Source organism: Crocuta crocuta, unplaced genomic scaffold, assembly GCF_008692635.1.
Source record: "Crocuta crocuta isolate KB4526 unplaced genomic scaffold, BGI_CrCroc_1.0 scaffold180, whole genome shotgun sequence".
NCBI classification, from domain to species: Eukaryota; Metazoa; Chordata; class Mammalia; order Carnivora; family Hyaenidae; genus Crocuta; species Crocuta crocuta.
The window spans coordinates 4,711,857-4,733,924 of record NW_027527549.1 but is presented as its reverse complement, the minus strand read 5'-3'; the positions used below and the strand labels follow the sequence as shown (position 1 = coordinate 4,733,924).

The following is a 22,068-nucleotide window of genomic DNA, read 5'->3' as shown; positions in this document are numbered from 1 at the left end:
TCTCTCTCTCCTAGAAATAAATAAAAAACATTAAAAAAAAAAAAGAGTCTCTTATGGTTTGTCTCTCCCTTTCCTTAACTATTTTTCCCCTTCCCTTCCCCTATGGTCCTCTGTTAAGTTTCTCCTGATCCACATATAAGTGAAACCATGTGGTATCTGTCTTTCTCTGCCTGACTTATTTCACTTAGGATAATACCCTTGAGTTCCATCCACGTTGCTACAAATGGCCAGATTTCATTCTTTCTCATTGCCATGTAGTATTCCATTGTATAGATAAACCATATCTTCTTTTTTTACATGTTTTTATTTATTTCTGAGAGAGACAGACAGACAGACAGCATGAGCAGGGGAGGGTCAGAGAGAGAGGGAGATACAGAATCTGAAACAGGCTGCAGGCTCTGAGCTAGCTGTCAGCACAGAGCCCCATGCGGGGCTCAAACCCACGAACCGTGAGATCATGACCTGAGCCAAAATCGTACGCTTAACTGACTGAGCCACCCACGCTCAAACCACATCTTCTTGATCCATTTGTCAGTTGATGGACATTTAGGCTCTTTCCATGTTTTGGCTATTGTTGAGAGTGCTGCTATGAACATTGGGGTCCATGTGCCCCTATATATCAGCACTCCTATGTCCCTTGGGTAAATTCCTAGCAGTGCTATTGCTGGGTCCTAGGGGAGTTTTGTTGTTAATATTTTGAGGAATCTCCACACTGTTCTCCAGAGAGGCTGCACCAGTTTACATTCCCACCAACAGGGAAAGAGGGTGCCTGTTTCTCCACATCCTCACCAGCATCTATAGTCTCCTGATTTGTTCATGTTAGCCACTCTGACTGGCGTGAGGTGGTATCTCACTGTGGTTTTGATTTGTATTTTCCTGATGATGAGGGATGCTGAGCATCATTTCATGTACAGACGGTGCATTAAAATTAGAATCTGAAAGCTGGCCGCCTGAGCCCAGGCTCCCAATCACTATGCCACATTGACCCGCACTTCTCCAGAGGTCACTAAAGTGTGAGGGAGCCTGTGGGTGAGGGGTGCTGGGGGACTCCCTCCCTCTTACAGCAGTGATGCCAGTGACTCAGATGCCTGAGTGGGAAAGTACCCCAAGGTGGTTGGGAGGAAAGACGAGCCTTGGTGTGGGTTGACCCTGCTCCTCCCAGAGGGCCTCCCTCTCCTCACTCTGTCATCTGCTTTTCTGAAAGCCCGTTCGGAAGGATGGCACTTACGTCTGGGTCAGAAACAGTGTGGGCAACGATATCACTTCACACAGCACACGCTGCCCATCATTATTGAGGGTTGGGAATGTGATAGGTGGAGAGAATACTTTTAAAAAAAATTTTTAATGTTTATTTTTGAGAGAGAGCACGCATGCACGTATGCGTGAGTGGGGGAGAGGCAGAGAGAGAAGGAGACACAGAATCCAAAGGAGACGCCAGGCTCTGGGCTGTGAGCACAGAGCCCAGTGCAGGACTTGAACTCACAAACCTTAAGATCATGGCCTGAACTGAAGTCAGATGCCCAACTGACTGAGCCACCCAGGTGCCCCATAGGTGGAGAGAATCTGCTTGGCCCTCAATATTTTTCCAGAGACAGTCTTGGCCTTTTTGATCAAAATCATCTCTAAGTCAGTCTTAGACACGCAGGCCATCCTGGAAGGCGCGGCAACATGCTGGTCAGTTTCTCTACCTGTCCTCTAGGGGCAAAGCCCTGATTCATGGCATTTAATATTGCCGTCCTTTCAATGCCTCCACCCTGGTGGAATTTCCCGTTATTGCCACAACCTCCCAGGGCAATGAGAAGTTGGGGGGGGGGGAGGGTCAGATCCAGCCCCCTCCTGATGGGGGTCAGAAGGTTAGGAAGGATGGGGCGGTGATGTTGCTGCAGGAGGCAAGCGTCAGGTTCAAGCTCTGCGTGTCCAGCCACTGATACTATGTGCAACCTCTGTCTCTCTCCACCCCACCCTGATGTTCTCTTGACATAAAATCAGGCACAGAAGAACTTCAAAAAGACCACGATAGGAGTCAAGGAACTTGCAGCATGTATGCAGTTAGGTGGGGGGCAAGAGGGAGCAGGCCATTGAGGTCCCTCTTGTTGGGTGATGGGAGAAAGCAGGAAAGGAGAGGGAGGAGTGGTTTTATAGTCCATGCATGTTTGTATCTGAGACTTGGGCTTTCCCCCTCTTACCTGGAAGAGCTGCCTCCTTCCTCTACCATCTGGTTGCTCACTGAGCCACTCCAGGAAACCTGTTTTAGCAGAGGCACAACTGCAGGGCCGAAGTCCCCAAACCCTGGTCACAGACGCCTGCTGTAAACCACGCTGGACCAGATACAGCCTGCTTCCCTCCTATGAGACCTCAGTGCTGCGGGCTGTGAATGTGGCGCGGTTGCATGATTCGCTACCTTTTAGTGCCTTATGAGTCACAGGTCAAAATCTCAACGTCCAAGCACATTCTCTGTTGCCTTAACATACTGATCAACAGATATTTATAGAAATCCCTGCTGTATCTCCCAGTTACTGGTGGGCACCATGAAGTACAAAAGCCATTCAACCTAATTTCTGACCTAATGATCCAGTTGAGCTCGTGATCCAGTTGAGAAAACATGACAGCCACATGAACCAGCTCCTAAGTAAGAAGCAGTTTTAATAGCATGATGACCATTTGTCAGACTACAGTATTTATCAGAGATTGTGAGGGGTCTGTAATTAGAGAAGAATCTATAATAAGAATTTGTTTAGTAAAGGCAAAGGAGATAAGTGCATATCCTGGGAAGCTGTATTGTTTTTGTTTATTAGATAACAATGCATACCTGCTTTTAACCTATATCCCCAACTTCTTTATAGTTATAACCCCTTCTTAACAAATACGATTGTAGCAGCCAGTTCTATGTAATAAAAACATTTCTTCTGCTGGCCAACAGCCCACACTAACACTCTTTTGCTGATGGAGATCCAAGACTCCTTTAGGAAAAACCTTGGGTATGAGAAAGACATTCACAAATCCCTGTCCCGTTGGCAATAAATCTGCTTAACAAGAAGGTCATCTTTTCAGCAGAGTATCAACCTGTAGGATAGGTCTGCTTACCTGCACAGTGTTAAATAACTCTGAACAGAATTTGACTTTTCAATTGTCGCATCGATTTTACTCTGGGATTGTAGGCTCCTCCAGATAACAGTTGTGACCTCTGCTGGTTCACAAGAGCTCACGAGGCTTGATCAGTGCTACATAACAGAGTGTGGGAATCTCATGGAAGGTCTTTGAGGGCAGAAGGCCCCCGACACAGGCCAGCAAAGGCAGAGGGAGAGCCCACGTGTGTCCTGCCATGGCCATTTCCCTACTTGATTGATTGTGCTACTAGAAAGAAGCACATTCCCATTGTCCAAAAGCTAGTTTTCACTTATTTTTGGAAGGGGGATTTTTGGTAATTCTATTAAAATGTAGGAATGCTGAAGTAAAATCTGGTGAGTTTGTGATATGGAAAAGGAAAATAGTTACCAATCTAACCTGTGTCTCTGGGACAGTGGGTGCATGTGAGATGCCCAGGTTCTCCACATTAACGTGAATACGTTCTTGCTTTGGAAGGCCAGGATGTCTGTGTTTGGGTTAAGGGGCCCTCCTGCTAAGATTCCATTAGGTGAGGCTGGTAAAGTAAATAAAAGGTAATGGGTTGTGTCCACACATGACTTCATTCCATCCTTTGAATGACTTTATCAATAACTGCTAGAAGGCAAGACTCCGCCATAGCCATGTTCAGTATACTTCCAGGCGACAGAGAGCCGGCTTTATTTGCCAAGGTGTTTGAGGTGTGCCCAGACTAAACCCCTAGATCCTTCACCGTAGGGTACACCCAGCTTCGTTTTTCTAAAATGATTAATGTTTTCTTTGTCTAGGCGTATGCTAAGAGTCACCCCAAACTTCTTGAACTGTGTTAAACAAACTCCCCCGCAGGTGGCTGTGTGTTCAGGACTCACCAGTGTGCATGGTGTGTGTGCATTTCTCCCCCCACGGCCGGTCCACACTTGTTTTCTCTGTACTCGATTTCTCCTGCTGCCCTGTAAACGCAAATTTAAGGACTGTGTTTAACTGCGTGCTGGGGTGGGATATGGGTGGCGGCGTGTTTTTAATAGCTTTTTTGCCAAATCTAATTTGTGTCCCATTTTTTCCCAAAACAATTTCTATTTCGAAAACTGCTGCCAGTTCATGGACATTTGGAATCTACAGTTATCCCGAAGTCCTGAGAGAAAGACTCAGAAACGATTTCCGCCGAGCATTGTTCATTGAAGGATTCTTCCTAATTAGACCCCAGGGCGAGGACTTGCTCATTAGTTGACTATTGCGCATTTCCTGACACGTCGCTGCCCCCTAGTGCAGCATGCCAGTGAGCACACCCGTCTCTGTAGACATTCTTGATTTGCATTATTAACTGTCCCATGGGTCCATTTCACGGACAGTGGCAATGTGATTAGACACTAATCCATGTCTCAGAGAAAGTCCTTCCTGGGTCCCATTTTTCCAAACAGATCCTATTCTGGGAGCAGGAGTTTGGTGGCCGAGCAAGTGCAGATGAGAAAAACAGGGTCTCCGCCGGACTCTCCAGACCTCTTCCAGTGGAGACACGGGGCTCAGAACTTTCAGTACAGTGCCATGAATCAAAGGAACAGATCTTGTGTTAAAGTGCATCCAGAGTGAAGTAACAAGAACATTTGGCTTGGAGAGAGATAATCTTAGGGACTTTCCTTAACTTCTGCGCCTTTGTAAAACTACTATCGATTAAAAAAAAAAGTAATTGTAAGATGTCTTAAGAATTTACTACTACGTCATCTATTTCTGAAGGGTTTATACACTTTGACATGTGATATAAATCTTCATTGATTATGTTTACTGTGAATGAGGTAGCCATTAGGTGCAATTTAAGGATTATGGAAAGGCATCCTGACCCCAAAGACTTGCTCTATAACTGTTCTAAAATCATTACAAAATTGAAAGCCATGTATGTGGTCTTCATGAGGTTCTGCCAAAATGACCTTGAACAAGTTGTTTAACTTCGTTGGGTCTCTGTTTTTCCATCTATAAAGTATTAGTGCACCTATTTAAAGGGATTACCCAGGGATTCAGTGAGATAACATGTGCCTGGCACATGGCAGATTTCAATAATTGTTAGTTCCTTCCTCCTCCTCCCTTATTTTTTTCTGGTCTGAAATAGTCAACACCTGCCTTTGACACCAGATACTAATGGTTGATGGTGCCTGGATGGTGTACTGTGATGCCCTCTTTCTGAATTGTCCCCCAAAGATTGGAGAGGCAGCCCTTCCTTGTTACCATTAGGTCTCAGATATTGGCAAAGACATCTATCTGCCCTGGGGAGGGGATAAGGCAGAGGCAGCCATTAAAATCTTTGGTGTCAGGAAGTATAACTGACAGGAAGCTGGGGGGATTGCCTTTTCAGGAACCATGTACTTCCTTGTGAGAATACATGAGATTTTCCTTCTTTAATGATTATAGTTGCAGTGTTGACTTGGGCGAGCGGACAAGTAAAAAGAAAGGCATCCAATGCAGAAAAAGTCATGTGATAGTGGATTTTTTTTTTTTTGGCTAAAGAATACATTATATATATCATACCTACTTTTCAAAATCAGAATATTTTAAAAAGCAGATGCTCAGTCTTCCTATGGTGAATTAGCAAACAAACGAAAAAGGCCTTAAACCGAGTATAACAGAGACGCACACACATACACTTTGTAGATAAAATATGCAAAGTGTATATTTTTCTGCTTTCACACATGGTTTTTGTTTTGAATGGAACATTGGTGGGTTTTGTTGGGTAGTTAGTAAGTTTCCATGGAAAGAAGAAAGAGACTAAGGGTACTGATTATTTGATGCTAAGGAAGAATTTGCACTAAGGACTTTGCTTCCCCCCAAATCCTACTTCTGTCACCACCCTGCCCATGGACAGGACAGAAATCATAGAGACCCACAGAAAATTACGCATGTCATTAAATTTGTGTAATATCCTTTCACCTCATCTTAGATGTTGTGTTGTAATCCACTAACAGGAAGTTTTACTCTTTTTGAATCAGATTTCTAGAGTGGAGCTAGAGAGGATGTTAGATATTGCCCTGTCCAACTCCTTTATTTTATAAATGGGAGAAGTGAGGTGTAGAGAAGACACATGGTTAGTGTGCCCTCCTTTATTATTTTCTCTCTTTCCCAATGTCTTTATCAAGTTTGCTTGTTCCGTTTCCCCATAGGGTTATTAGTGTGCAAAAGCACTAGACCTGGTGTGCCTGACCTTGCCTCTCAGCACTGCACAGTGGGTAATTCGGTGAATTCCATTCTTAATCTCCAACCAACTGCTTCTTCTCAAGAGAGTTTATCATTATAATAGAGAAAGGGATTACTGAATAAGAATATTGTAGCATCCAGTAACATTTCTCTAAATTATTTGATGCTCAATTTCATGTTCAAGTGTAATATTTTAGCCTATGTCTTGGGAGGGGAAAGTACTCATTTGTGAATTAGCAATGAGATTCTTGTGTTATGTGAGGAGGAAAAGATGTGTTCTGGTTCCGTGCTTTACCAAAACTCCAGAGATTAAAGTTTTACCCCATATAAAAGCCCGTTTGGCAACTCATTCAATATTACCCAATATTCAAAAGTATTTATTGAGCTCCTACTATGCTCTTAGCTCTATTTATAGTCTTAGGATGTATTAGGGAACAAAACAAAGATTTCTGCTTTCAAAACTGTATCTTCATATATATTTAACATGAAATTAACTTACTTCTGCCTAATACCAAATTATTCTTGGACAGCATTCTGGAGAAAGCATGTCGTTTTTTAAAACTTGTCTCCCTTAAAATAAAAGGTCTAGTTTCTCAAGAAAACGATTTTTTGGGTCAAGCTGCATGAAATTTGGCACAATACTGCCGCCTTGCGGCCACTTTAATCAAGCACTTATACACACTATATGCTCAACTCTTGTCTTTTAAGGTAAGGTTTAAAGTGAACACGACCTTGCTTTTTGGTGGAAGCCTTTGACACAAAATTACCTACTCGGGAGTATTTGTAATTTAATTCCTTCTGGTGTTTTGTTTTGTTTTGTTTTGTTTTGTTAACAGAATGATTGGAAGGGCTCCATCGCTTTTGTAGTTGGAAACCGGATTGAGGACGATCTTTTCATTCGAGCCCTGACTCTTGCTGTCCAGGTCCCTCAGCGCAAATACTTCAGTATCGTATCGTGGCAAGACATTCTTCAGGAGGTACCTGGCCCTTCCCACCTCTAAGCCCCTTGAGGACTTTTTTTTTTTTTTGCATAAAATAACATATTAAAATAATAAAGTAAATAAGACTTCCCTATTTGGGGGCTATTTGGTAGATTTGGGTGGATTATTTTAAACAATTTGAATTGTTTAATCTGGAAGAATTAGTTTGGGCCCGTGAATATTGCCCTTTCAACACGCATCCATTTGACCAAGTCTCTGTGGCCATACCAGGCTCCATGCAAGGCTCTCTGAGGAATTATCTATTTAATAAAAAGATTGACTAATAAAAGCCTACACTATTGACTGGGCTAGGGAAGTCTGTAACTAACCAGAAGAATTCAGTCTACAGAGACACCTGCTTTCAGAGGTCCAAGAGGGATGACAACATAGGAAAGTCCCGGCAGGTGGCACATACTCCCATAATTACTAACAGCTTCACCAAAGCGACTATAAATATTTTACCTAATTAATGAAGATCTCTTCCTTGCTAGGTTTCCCAACCCTTCAAGTCACCTAAGTATTTGAAATTTACGTATACCTAACTGTTCTTTAAGTACACTTCTCTGGTTCGTCACCGATGAATTTAATTTTCTTACAGATCAATGAGTCCAATGCCCTTCTTGGAACCACATCTAAAAAAGCAAAGAAACCTGTAGGCAGCAGTGTCCCCTTGTATTATGAGGTAAGTGAACATCTTTACTGAAAAGAGTTTTGTGATTTTTAGAAAATGAGAACGGAAGTAGTAATCTGATATTTGCTTTTTAAGAAGTTTTTAATCCATTCTTTGAGAACAAGTTCTTGGTCCTCATTGGAACTGCCTGAGGGTAGACACTTAAAAAATCTGTCCCCTCTTCTAACAAAATCCCTCTCTAGGAATAAAACTGTTCTAGATTGTCAACACCATCACTGTGTCCAATGGAAGACTATAAATCAGAAGTTTTTATATTCAAAAGATTGGGTCATACATTTTCATGGTAATTACTGAGTGTGTGATGGTATTAAAGGGGTCTGTGTTATTAGCGTATTACAAAGTATTAATTTCACCAAAGGCACAGTATAAAAATGCCCCAGAAAGTGTTTCCTGTACAAGACAAACACACAGCTGTTTTAATTCCCCATCAGTTTGTGAAATTTGGGCACATCTTCCGTCCTACTTTAACCAACATGAAATAACGATAATTTTTAGATTAATGATCCATTCTGTTCCTAGCAGATGCTTCACGTAAAAGTCTGGCCTGGGTGACCATTAGGTTTATGCAAAGAATTAGAACTCACACTCAGTACAAGGGGATTTCCTCTCATGCTGCCTTGTTAATATCTAACTTAACAGCTTACAAGACGCTATAAAAACCCAGTGATTAATTAGAATATCACTTAAAATTTGTCAGGCACTGTTTTATGGCCCATCAGACTGAAAGCATAAAGATTTTTGGATCTTTCTAAGACAAACTTGTTTGCACTTTATTTCAGTGATCTAATAAAGTTTTTATGTGTCTCAGGTCTTGGAAGATTTCCTAATGGGCTCTTTAGTATCGCCCGAGTACTATCTGAACAAGTTTCATTGGATTTATTTCTGCTTGACAATACTGTGGATTTTACAGCATTAACTCTTGCTATGCTACTGTCACTATCACAAAAACCTGTCACTATCACAAAAACCTGATTCTGTGCTATTGGAGTCATATCTCCCTTTTTTTATGATGCCCTGTATGTGCGTGCTTCGGTTGAAACATTAGGTGATACCTGGGTTTAAAATATTGGAAGTTTTCTTCTGAAGTAGCCATAGAAATCCATGTCCAATTCTCAGGCCTGGGACCAATTAGCCCCCCCAAAGGACTCTTTCTTCTTCAAAGATGCTCAGTAAGAATCAGAGATGATAACAGGCCAGTTTTGATGTCTAATCTGGACAGACATTTTGACTTGGATGTGGGATAGCACAATGTTACAAACCCAGAGTTCATTTAGAAAACCATTCCTCGCCAATATGTGCTGTGGCTCTGGGTTGTGAATCCTTCACTCAGGGGAGGTCCATTTCACATCTGGCTCTACCACATTCTTCCAGTGGAGCATTTGGGCACTAAGCCTCCCACACCCCCTCACATACCCTTTTCTGAATGGTTCCAGAAGAATAGGGAAGGGAGGATGAGCACCACAGAGACTGGCCCTTGGGTATACCAGACACGCATCAACTCCAATTGCTTCAGTAAAACCAGATATAGAACATAAAACAAATTCAGGCTCCTGATCAGTGTCCACCAAGGGCAGAACGCACATCGGGAGAAGAGGGCACATTTCCAAGCTCAGTCCCTTCACGCTTAGGACCTATTCAGAAACTCTGTCACTTGGTACCTCCTCCCTAGTGAACTAAAATGCTGCAGGCAGTGTCTACTGAGAACCCCAAGGTAGTTGTGAGTGGTGACCATGAAAGAGGCCCAGAAGCCAAACTTGTTTGGGACTTGTGGACGGTTAAGTCTCATGACTCTATTTCTGCTTGAAGTCTTGCCCGATCTGCAGCAACTAGGACACTTTGGCACAGGTCACCACCCCAGGAGCCTCTTTTGGAAGTTTCTTTCTCAAAAGAAACCCAGCAATGGGGAAGAAAAGGTCACCCAAGACAATCGCTTATGTGACATGTGAAATTCATAGAGTTGTGTCTCCTCCATTTTGGAAGGAGATCTCAAGGTAGATGTTATGAAGACCATCCACTTACGTTTACTTCCCTTGGTAGGATACCCTCACTGGCCTTAAATCAGAGCCTAGTTCTCGCTTGAAACATAGTTCTGACCAGTTTGGCTTTCTGGTTTCCTTGCCTGCAGTCAATTAGGAGCAGCAAATTAAAGTGAAATGTCACCACAGCACAGTTCATCCATGAGTAGTAAAATAGCGTCAGAACCACATTACATATTTCCAATAACGACTTGCAACGTCTGGGCCAGCAAAGACCACATTCCTAAGTGATGTGCTCAGGCTTGCACTCGGATGGCTTGGTGTTGTGTACACACAGCCTCATTTGGAAATTGTGTAATTTCCCCTGAAACTTTAGAGTTCATCGAACCATAGTATTGTATATATGAGAGAGTCTTTATTTATAAGCCACAGTTCTTTGAAAATGTGCTTAGATTTGTGCTAATATAATTCCACAGAGATGTAGCTACAGCCCAGTTGTTCGTTCGCCTTCTGTTTGGAAACCATGCTCTGCTCTTAGCAGGAACTATTCTAAGGACTCGGAATGGGAAGAGAATATTCTACTTTGCTCATAATCTCAGGGATGTTAACTATTACTTTATTATTGTAGTAGTAGTAGTAATTAATAATGAGGATGAAAATGATGAGGATCCCTTGCATTGGCCTTACATATGAACATAAATTCCAGCTCATAATCCTATTTGAGGATGTGGACTTATGTGAAAATGGGCATACAGATATTGTCTGCATTATACAGTGACCAGTGTTACCAAATAGTTGTATTTTACTAAATAGCAAACAATTAACAAGTACATTCTTATTCAACATCAGGGGTTTAAACACTAGACAATGGGAGGAGGAGATAGATATTATATAGACTCTAACTTCAAGTTTAAGGATTAGTTAGGGGGAAAAGGGGAAAAAATATATCTATATCCTAACACACAATAAATGGCCAACAAATGTTTATTAAACAGAGTGAACAACACAGTGCATTGAAATCCATGAGGGACAGATGAAGTGTCACGAGCATTCAAAGGAAGATGATGTTACCATTAGCTACCGGGGGGTGATGGGTGAGATCTAGAAGAGATTTGTGGAGAAGGTGGCATTGGGAGGGAAAGAAGCATGGCTAATTTTGATCTTTAACGTATACTATTCCAATTAACCCATATCACAACTCTAAAAGGAAATGTAAATAGCCCCATTTTACATATAGGGAGATGGAGGCAGAGAGATGATAGGAAATTTACTAACTGGAATATCGAAGAACTTGAATCTGACTGTAGTTAAGTACATAGCCTCAGGCTGTTCTTCTTTACCACAAACCTGGTACTTTTCCACTGGGCTCAAAGCTGCCCACCCTTGGAGAGTAGGTCCCGGCAGTTTGACGTAAGCAAAGGCATAGGAGAGGGAGAAGAGTGAATATGTGCTAAATTTGTAATTACAAGGTGTCAGATACACTCAGTAGGAAAGGGAAATCCTATACACATTTGAGTTACAACTTTAAAATCCTGAAGATGGATATCTATGAGGAAATATTTCAAACACTCCATAAAATCCATGCTTTAAGATACATTCCTGAACTTAAACTTGTTTACTAACTATGCACAAGGATTTGGTCATGTGTGTCCATTGTATAGCCCACATAGAGAATCTGACTTGTTCATTTGCAGGTTTATTCAGTCCTGACCCAAACTAAAAAGGAAAATATTAAGGATCATTCAAAGCTTGTTGAAATGTTCCCTCTTAGAGAGGTCCAGCATACCACACATGCAAAGATTCTCCCACCTGTGGTTAAATCTGAGACACAGTATAAGTGCATTATAAGAGATGTACAAATTTTCAACTTTGACCTTCTGGCTTTGATAAATTAGAAAGAAAGAGCTACCAATTGAACAGGGCTTTGTGGGGTTTTTTAATGTCACTTCTCTGAAATCAGGGTAAAAACTATCTTAAAAGTTTTAGATTCTACTCTGTGGGTGTCTTTATTTTGTGACAATGAATATCATACCTTCCTACCCAGAAATGAGCACCCATCCACACACGGGCTGGAGTTTGCCTGCCTGTCTGACTTATTCAAAAAAGACACATGAGGTCACCACAGGTTTTTAAAAATTTTTTAATGTTTATTTATTTTTGAGAGAGAGAGAGAGAGAGAGACAGAGAGCACAAGCAGGGGAGAGACAGAGAGAGAGAGTCACAGAATTCAAAGCAGGCTCTAGGCTCCGAGCTGTTAGCACAGAGCCCAACACAGGGCTCAAACTCATGAACCACTGGGTCATGACCTGAGCCAAAGTCAGACGCTCAACTGACTGAGCCACCCAGGCGCCCCTCACCACAATTTTTAAAAAAAAAAACACAAAAGCTTGCTGAAACAAAAAAGCATCTATACAGAATAAAAGTCTTTATGGCCTAATTGGTGATTCACTTATTTTAAAAATTAATCAGTTCTATACCACAAAGAACCTGGACAATCTGCAAGATTATGTAACACAGTATGATTTTATGAATACAGATAATTATTAGTTTTCCTCTTTACTCCTATCAGTAGAAAAAAAAAAAAAAAAAAAAAGACCTTATTTTTTAACTGATATATATTTTAATTAAAACAGGTCAATGGGCTTTTCTTTTGGGAGATCATTCAATATGGAAAGATTTTTCTGGTGTTAGATTTGAAAGTAATGAATCAAATGCAGTTAAAAAAGATATGGGTTGCAAATTTTATACATAAAGATCTAATTAGTTTCATCACGTTTTTAAGATAGTTTGCTGGCATATTGGATTAGCATCCCCAGATGTAATAATTTCATTTTGTTGGTTCCTAGTATAGATATATTCTTCAGCTCTTTTCCCGAACATGTATTCATAATAACTCACAAGTAAGAACACAGACTTAATTATAATCTAGTTGCGTCCCTTGTCCACATTTCTAATAGGAAACTCATTTCTTTGACAGTGCTTCAAATTAACAGTCTATTCAATGGAGTTGTAAGGCCTTGTAGGGGAGGGGGGTGGCCCCTGTCAGAATGAAAAATGGAAAACCCATGCTTCAGAGATAGAAACAAATAATATGTGAAAACATTTAAGAGGTTTGAAGTTATTAAAATGGCAGATCTACTGGGACCAGAAAGCAGTATGTCATGAAAGAAACGAAGGAAGAGGGAGACAGGAAGCATTCTCTGGCCTTTTCAATGCTGCGTTTTAAAACAAAACAAAAAAATTCAGGAAGAATTGGAAGGTAGCCAACCTAATGCCGTTATTTCATAGAGCTTAGGGACACACCAGGAAATTACAGGCCAGTTAGTTTAACTTCACTTGTAGGGAAAGTATTAAAAACTGCTGCAGGAGATCAAGTAAAAGGATGCTTAGAAAAGCACAGCTTGATTAAGGCAAGCCTGGCCGACGTGGTTTTCGGAAAGGGAAGGTCATGTCTTAGGAACTTGTTGAAATTCTTTGAAGCTATTATGGCCAGTACAGTCTTCAAAGAATACAGCAAGGCCCGGGATCTGTGTATCCTTTCTGTTCCACACCAGTCCTTGAGGAACGCTTGAAGAACGTGGCCCACGCCAGGGCCTCGGTGCCCCGGGTTTCGAAACCACTATCAAAATAGTAGAAAATAGCCTCCGATGGAACATTTTTAAAGCTGGAACCAATTAATACAACCTGATATTTATAAATGTAAAATAAAGACTTGGAACGAAATTTAGGAATATTGAGCTGTAACAAAGAAGTACTGCCTTGGGACTATAAAAACAATCTGGGGAGTTACGGTGCCAAAATCTGGGCTTTGGAGGCATTTCTCGCCCAAAGAAGGGAAAATGACGAGAAGTCACAGTGCTAGAAATGGTTGTAGGGTAGAGAGTTATGAAGAGTCGCCACCAAATGAATTTTGTCAAGAGGGGAAAAGGAGCCGTCAGATGTGTTAACAACCCCGAGCCTCTGCGGTCCTGGGGGGGGTGGGGGGAGGATTGGCTAGAGTAGCCCAGTGGAGAAAATTTAGTCCAGGCTAGTCAGCAAGGGGGTGGAAGGTCAGGCCTCCATTGCTTCAGGAATGGGCTCCCAGGGAGCGAAATTATTTGCCTCTCCGATTGGAAACCTGGAGTTCTGTTTTCAAAGAAAAGCACCACTCAAGCAAAGGCATTGAAAAGCATCCAAATCATGACCCCCAGCTCTTTTCCACCCTGGGGCACAGGCGGTGGGCCAGGCCCATGCATTCCAGAAGGAGGCAAGTGGTCACTGGTGAGGAGTGGGATCAGAAGCTGAGGCCCCTGGGATTCCTCAGCAGGAAACACACCATCCAAGTGCCATCCAAATGATAGGGACGCTGGTAGAACCTTTTGTCCATGGGAGACCTTATGGACAAGACAAGAATCTTGGTGAGAATTCCAGGGCATAGATCTCGCTGGAGGAGCAGCCACAAGAATGAAGCAAGGTTCAGCTTGTGAAGTCATCACGGGCTTAGCCAGGATGGATGCTTGAGCATCTCCAACACTCTACGCTCCATGCCCACCATGATTGGAATGATGTCAGGGAGGGAATCCGGAAGACTGTATCCTTCTAGTCCTGTATCTAAGACTGTGAATAATCTGCCTTTATATATGGTAGTAATAATAATAGTTATGATTTATTGACTTAGTTTATTCCAAGTCTTGTGTGCTTGGTCCTTCATATATATTAGCTGACCTAATCTTCTCAACAGCCTGCCAGGAGATGCTTACAAAGGGTGAACGTGGAGCCTCGGACAGGTTCAGTACCTCAGTAACTCAGAAGCCTCTGTCCCTTCTGCTTGAATCACATAAAAAGTGAGGATAAACAGTTGAGATTCTGCAAGGGGTTGTTGTGGTTTAACATCTCTTGAATACTAGCCACTGTTAGCAATTAGAATTCAGCTTTAAACCTCTCAGTCATTATGGGATATGTTTATTGCTTTTCCTACTACTCAGGTGAAAACACTGGTCTATCTGCACGTGACAAAGATGTCAAACAATTTTAGTCCTATTTTTCTGAGCCACACTGATGAGTGTGGCTCTGCCCAAATGTTTGGACCAACTGGAACTTTTACTTCTTATAGTTTAGATTTATATGGCAAAGGTGACTAAGTCTTTTCTTTGGGAGAGGGAGGAAGGAAGGATGGGAAATGAGGGGGAAGTTAATATATATATATATATATGCATTTGAGATGAAGGTGTGGAAAGAAAGAGACCTGTTTGAAATCCTATACAATTTAGTGAGAGTGAACTTCATCTCGAGAGTACCTTCTGCTAGTTTGGTGAGGTGTGTACTTTGTGGTTAGATACGCTCATCCAGACCAGTCTGCCTGGACTCATGCTCTGATTCCACCACCTATGAGCTATGCAATCTTGGGTAAGTTCTGGAACTATTGTACCTGTTTTGTTCTTTGTAAACTCTGCGCCGATGGTGGTATCTACCTCGTTGAGCTGTAGTGATGATAAAATGAGATTGCAAATATAAAACATGTAGCTTAGTCCCTGTCGTAGGGTAAGTGTCCATTAAAGTTTAGCTATTATAGTTTCTTTTTTAACTTCTATTCTCAGTCATAGTGAATATGACTCCAATTGGAGTTCTGGACTTCAGGAAGCATGAAAGAACTTAGAAACACCTATGAGCAGGGTATTTTATTTTTTATTTTTACTATAGCAAAACACACACAACATCATATTTGCCATTTTAATTATTTCTTTTTCTTTTAATTTTTTAACATTCATTCATTTTGAGAGACAGAGAGAAACAGAATGTGAATGGGGGGGGGGGGCAGAGAGAGAGGGAGACACAGAATCCGAAGCAGGCTCCAGGCTCTGAGCTGTCAGCACAGAGCCCGATGAGGGGCTTGAACTCATGGACTGTGAGATCATGACCTGAGCTAAAGTCAGATGCTTAACCAACTGAGCCACCCAGTTGCCCCCATTTTAATTATTTCTAAGTGTACAGTTTAGTGGTGCTAAATATACTCACGTTGTGCAGCCAGTCTCCACAACTTTTCATCTTATTTTCGTATTACAGAACTGAAACTTTATATCCAGTAAACATCTCCCCTTCCCCCCTTCCCCTAGATCCTGATGACCATCAGTCTATTTTTTTTTCTATGAATTGGACAACTGTAGATACCTCATAGAAGTGGAATCATACAGCATTTGTCTTTTTGTAACTGGCTTATTTCGCTTTGCATAATGTCTTCAAAGCCCATTCGTACTGTAGGATATCTCGGAATCTTCTTCCTTTTTAAGCTGAATAATATTTCATGGTATGTATGTATATTTTATTTATCTGTTCAACCATGGATGGGCCCTTGGGTTGCTTCCATCTCTTGGTTATTGTGAATAATGCCATTATGAACTTTGGTATGCAAATTATGAGCAAGTTTTTCAACAAGTGGAATAAGATTAATACAAGATAAGTTAATTACTAGGTGAATAAGGGGAAAAAAAGGCAAACTGATGGTCAAAGGGTATTTGGGTTATTCCATTATAGTAGTGTTCATGGCCATGATGGAAACTAACACACATTCTTCTTCTTTGTTATGTCGTGTGAGGGATAAATATGACTGAACACCCCTATGGAATAAACAGCAGTAGTAACCATTTCTAAAATAATAATTATAATAACAAAATCTCACGTTTAGATAAAAAGAAAGATTTCAAAACCACCCTTTTGTTATACCTTCACACCTTCATGTGAGCCGAACCAAATAGCTAGTAGGGTCTCCGTAGCATAAATGGGAAAATGGAAACGTAGGAACCTCAAATGATTTGCTCCCTGTCACCAGCCAGAGCTAAAATGAGTGTCAGTCCTTCTGGCTCATAGTCCAGGGCTCTACTCTGTACCCAACGGAAAGCAAGCCTCACTCATTAAGAATTTCTTCTTTCTTCTTGCATTTTCCATGAGATAATTTTAGACAGTTTATAGATACAAAATTTGTATTTTGTTAAACATATATTTTAATGTGCATTAAAAATAAAAATGGAATACTGACTTACAAAATCCCCAACTCCGAGGCTTAGGATAGAGCTAAATTATTTTGTTTTTACTTGCTTTACAGTTAAGTTTAGAGAAAAATATTAGTTGCATAATACAGGTGGTATCCAGCTTTGGCTAAATCATCAAGGGGTGTTCAATGATTACGGTTTAGGAAATGCTTCATTTTCATGTACTCCACAAATCTGAGTGTCTATTATGCACCAAATCTATGACTGAGTTTGTCTTGGTGAATGAAACAGAATTCCTGGCCCTTGCAGAGTTTACATCTGAATAAAGGCAGGAATTAAGCAAAGCTCAAACAAGCAAACCAATGTATACGTACTTATGAACTGGGATCATTGCTTTAGATCAGAGAGAATGCTTTAGACTGAGTGGAGATGAGCTGGAAGACAAAGAAGAGCAAACTGGAAAGAGTAGGGGAGAGTACTCAGGCAGAGTGGGAAGCAGGTGCAGAGAACCTGAGGCAGGAAAGCAAAGATGTTGGCCTGTTAGAAGAACAAGAGGCCACTGAGCCTGGAACCTGGAAAGCGAGGTAGAGAGGGGCCAAGGTGGGTCCTTGTTAGGAAAGAGTTTGCATTTTCACTTCATAGGAAACGGGAAGCCATAAAGCCCTTTAAAGGGGGAGAGTGACATAATCTTGAGCTCTTTTTAAAAATGTTTTCCTGCTGCTACGTGAGGACCAAATTGGGATGGGGCAGGAAGCAAACGTTGGAGTGAGTATCCAAGTGGAGACGGAGAGCGCAGACAGACTGGAGGTGCATGCAGGGGGAAGGCTCTGCAGCAGGGTCCCCACGTGAGAGGTGAGGGGCGAGGGACAAGTAGGCGTCAGAAAAGACTCCGAGGTTCCAGCTTGAGAAACTGAGCAAAAATACCTTCTGATAGAGAGGAAATTGGAGATTAAATTGGGGGCAAGTTTGAAGGCACCGTTTGGGATGGGTTAACTTGGATACTGTAGGGGAGACATGTAAGGAGATACCAGAAAGGAAATCGGATACATGAGTCTTCTTTCCCTTTCTGTATCCTCACACCTAGCTTGGTGATGATGTGTAGTCATCGTGGAGGAAGTGCTTTTTATCTGAAGAGCTCACTTATTAAGGCAGGGCTGGTGGGGGTCCCTGGTAGAGGCGAGGCAGGCAGAGGAAAGCACAGCCCACCTCAGCAGCAGTGGCTCCGCACCACCCCCGGGCACTGGCAGTTCCGGGCCCTTCCATCTTCCCTGCATGGGTACGTGTCCCCCACAGTGGTTTCCTCCCTGTGGCCGACAGCCCAGTGGTTTACAGCCGTGCTTGTATGTATGCGATTTGCGGTGTCAGTATTTGTTTGCTATAAATAAGGTCCAACAGAGTTTGAAAAACCAGTGCCCTACAATCCCCTCAATCCATCCCTTTTCCTTTTGAGTTTTCCTCTCTGTCAGTCTCTCACGTCACCCGGCACCAGCCCTCTCCTCACTCAGCAGACATTGACCGGGTTTCTGTTGTATGCTGGGTAACATACACAAGATGGGATTGAACCCGGATCTGACCTCCCCAGCTAGCTCCTAGTGGATAATTTTGTAAACAACGTATTTGTTTCCTGCTATTTCATTTTAATATCTTGCAGCAAGTCTGATGTAAGACTTATATATTTAATCCCTGGTTATAACTGTGTCTGCTCTTCATTGAGCCCTGTGGCTGACACCACTCACTGTTCACAACTTCCAGCCGAAAGTGTGATGGTCCCCTAGATAGGGTGTTTTGGAACAAGGAAAGCAGGAGGGTAGGACACACCGAAATAGTCAAAGATGCAACAAAGATACAGAAAGCCTGTTCCCTTAGAGGCAGAGACCGTATTGCTGGAATTGAAGTATGGTAACAATTTTCATGCTTCTACATGTCTTTAATATTCCACTTCTGAAATCCTAACTCTTTCCTCGATCTTTGGTTGCAAGGCAAGGAAGAGGAGATACCAAACTAAAGGTGCAAGAATTCACTATTAGAAATTCATTTATATTTCTTGAAAAGCTACTGTGCATATTAAGTAGTCAACAAATATTCACCTGAATGCATGAATTTCAGGTAGATATTTATATATTAAAAATGCATCCATTCTTCTGTTTCACAAACATGAATGACCAAAACCAGCCCTCAAACCTTGTTATGCAGCAAGATAATGTAAGTTCACTAAAATATGTCCTCTGTATTACTTTGAGAAATGTTTAAGATATATGTCATTAAAAAGATAGTATTTTGAAACATAGGAAACCAATCCTACAAAAACCCTTACCAAGAAAAAGTGAAGTTGTTCGATAAAACCTTTCCTTTAAAATTACATATTTCAACTTCATACTTACTTGGATTGTCTGTGGAACTCACCAGCAAGAGTGCCCTGCATAGTGCCCTGTACTGCCCCAAACACTCCCAAACAAATACGTTTATCATTATCCTAATTAGCTTTTATCAAGAATTTAGACACACACAAAAAAAGAATTTATATGAAAAGACAGAGTCACTCTGGCTTCACTCATTCATCAAGAAATCTTGAGTTAGATGATCTGATTTGTCAAAAAGAATAGCTAAGTATTTTAGTAATTCTGAAGTCTTCTAATATTATCCTTTCTTTATCTCTGGAGCTGTAGAGAAGCAGAGCAGAGTCTTATAACATGTGACATTATCACAGGCCACCACCACTGCTTTCCTATCCTGCAATCTCAGAGATTCACCTTAAGAATATCACTGAAAAAAAGAAAAGGATAGATCCTATCTGGATTTAATGCAGGGGGCTAATATATTACTTTTGGTAACTAATAAAATTTCAAGGACTGACAGCAAATTTCTGACTTGCTTTTCCCCCAGTAAAATGTCTGCTTTGAATTATGCAGAAAGAATTCTTCTTCCTGCCAACTTGTTTCAATTCCCTGTGCAAAACCATCCACAGAACACTGTCAGAGGTTTCCTATAGAAGTTCATTTCAGGATTCCTCCTCAATCAGTAGAGGAACATACACATGCCCGCGCGCGCGCACACACACACACGCACACACACACACACGCAAACACACACACACACTTTCCCCCCCCGTTTTGGAGCAAGCAAAGGAAAATGTATTGCATCGGTAAGGTCTGTGTCTGGTGCTTTCCCTTTCTGAAAGCAGAGACAAGGATTAGTCATCAGATGAGGGAAAGGGTTTTTCGGTCTCACCCCCAGCCAGCGTCCTGTTTTATGTACGCAGGCCCGCCCTGTGTGTAGGTGGAGTAGGCAATTGCCGTGTGATGTGATTTAAGAGGTGCTGGAAGTCCTGCGTGTCCAAAAATAGTCCCCACAGCCGCCCCTTGAGTTCAGGCACAGTGTCCATAAAACCCTGGTTTAAATGAAATGAAACTGCATTTTCAGACTGTTAACCCCTTACATCCATTATCCCATCAGCATGCCTTTATTTATCGGAGGTAAAATCTGGACCCTGGCTGGGGTGGGGGTGGGGGGTGGGATGTCCCTGGAGAGGGAGAGCAGGGGATGGGGTCGGCAAGGTCCCCAAGGCTCCCGGGAATAGTGCAAGAGTCACTGTCCCCAGAAGCAATTTCTGCACAACCATGACTGAGTTTGTTGGATGGAACCAGCCCTCTTCCACATTCATTTGGTCAGGAAGCCTGTCTTGTTTGAGTTGATACTGGAAGAAAGATGGCATTTTCTCAAACAGCAATGTTCTTCTCTGTGGCCCTGAAAGCAAGCAAGATAACAACAGCTCGCGTTTGGAAAATGCCTCTTTGAGTACAAAATCCTATCGCGCACAATGTCTGATCCAATCCCGACAGCAGCCTTGTGAGGCGGACTTACATCTGACTCTTCTCAGGTGGCAGCTGGGGAGAGTGTCAGAGATGTTAAGTGACTTGCCCCACTGCCAGCAGGCAGCTAAATAATGGCAGAGCCCTGCGCTGGAACCCCGACACTCTGACTCCAACTTCAAGGTTCACTCTGTTAGCTTCAAGCTCCTAGAGACACAGTCCCTATGGTCAAGGAGCTGATGGTTATGGCCTCAGACATTGGAGTTTGGTTTTATCAGGCCTTCACATCCTTCTCCAGGCAACAAACACCCCAGCTAGAATACTGACTGCTTTACGCAAAGCTGTCAAATACAACTATAAGCCAAATTAGATAGGGAAAATTAAAACAGGAATTAGTGGAAGTTAGCTTAGATTTTCTCTAGACACCCTTGGGAGTTAAGAGGTTTCCTGAGACTAGATAAAAAGTGGGGTAGAATCAGATCAGGCATCATGAAGTGACTGTGAAGACTAGGATTTCTGCTTTACTCCAGAACTGACACACATGGCTCTATTTCTTTACAGTTTGTACTAACTGAAGCCACTATAACACTCCATTCACTTTATACTCCCTCGCTGGTAAGTCCAAAGTGCAGAGTTGAATAGAATTATGTAAAGTTGAGACTTAGATGTTTCCATTTATCAGCCAAATAACCCTGTTCAAATGCCCTCTCTTTTATGAAGTCTTCTTGGATTCTCCTAGGCAGGATTCATCTCGCAAGGTTATATTGTGGTTGTCTGTTTGTGTGTTCCTCCCCCCACTTTTTAGTGAAGGCACAAGCATTAGAAGCCATGTGTTATTCATCATTAAAATGCCAGTGCTCTGGGCTAGCAGTCCTAAGCTATTGTGATCACGTATCCCATCAGTTAAAAAAATTTGAGCAATTATTGCATATACATTGCATGTGTATGTGTACAGAGGGAAAGAGATAAAAATGTGCAAGAATACAAACACATTACAAACATCATTGAACTCCTCAAGAATAAAAATTCAAAAGGAAGAAATAAAAATATATTTAATCAGGAGTTCTAATAATTTCCCCCTCCCAGCAGATAGACAGCTCTTGTACATGGCCAGAGGTACATTTGGAAACCAATCAGGTTCACTGATTTGAACACATTGGTAGGACATAGTCAATGTTTGTGTAATGGGTAAACGAATGCATGAACCCTCTCCTATACACACAGTCTCTTTGGCACAGTAGACATTTTCCAGGACATCACTTTCTAAATTAACAACCTAGAGCCATACATTTATTTGCTTTCCTGGTCATTGAGCACCCTGGCTTGGGGACAGTAGGTTCCGGCTGGGTGTCAGCCCATCCTCAC

At 41.9% G+C, this 22,068-nt stretch overlaps 1 protein-coding gene across 1 annotated transcript in view; it reads left to right on the top strand.

The window, feature by feature from the left end:
• The window catches only part of SPAG17 (sperm associated antigen 17), a 234,340-nt gene that overhangs the window by 27,044 nt on the left and 185,228 nt on the right, over positions 1-22,068 (top strand). Inside the window, exons 2-3 of the mRNA XM_077767475.1 lie at positions 7,119-7,259; positions 7,861-7,944. Coding sequence (XP_077623601.1) covers positions 7,119-7,259; positions 7,861-7,944 — 225 coding nt within the window. The remainder of the gene's footprint in view (positions 1-7,118; positions 7,260-7,860; positions 7,945-22,068) is intronic.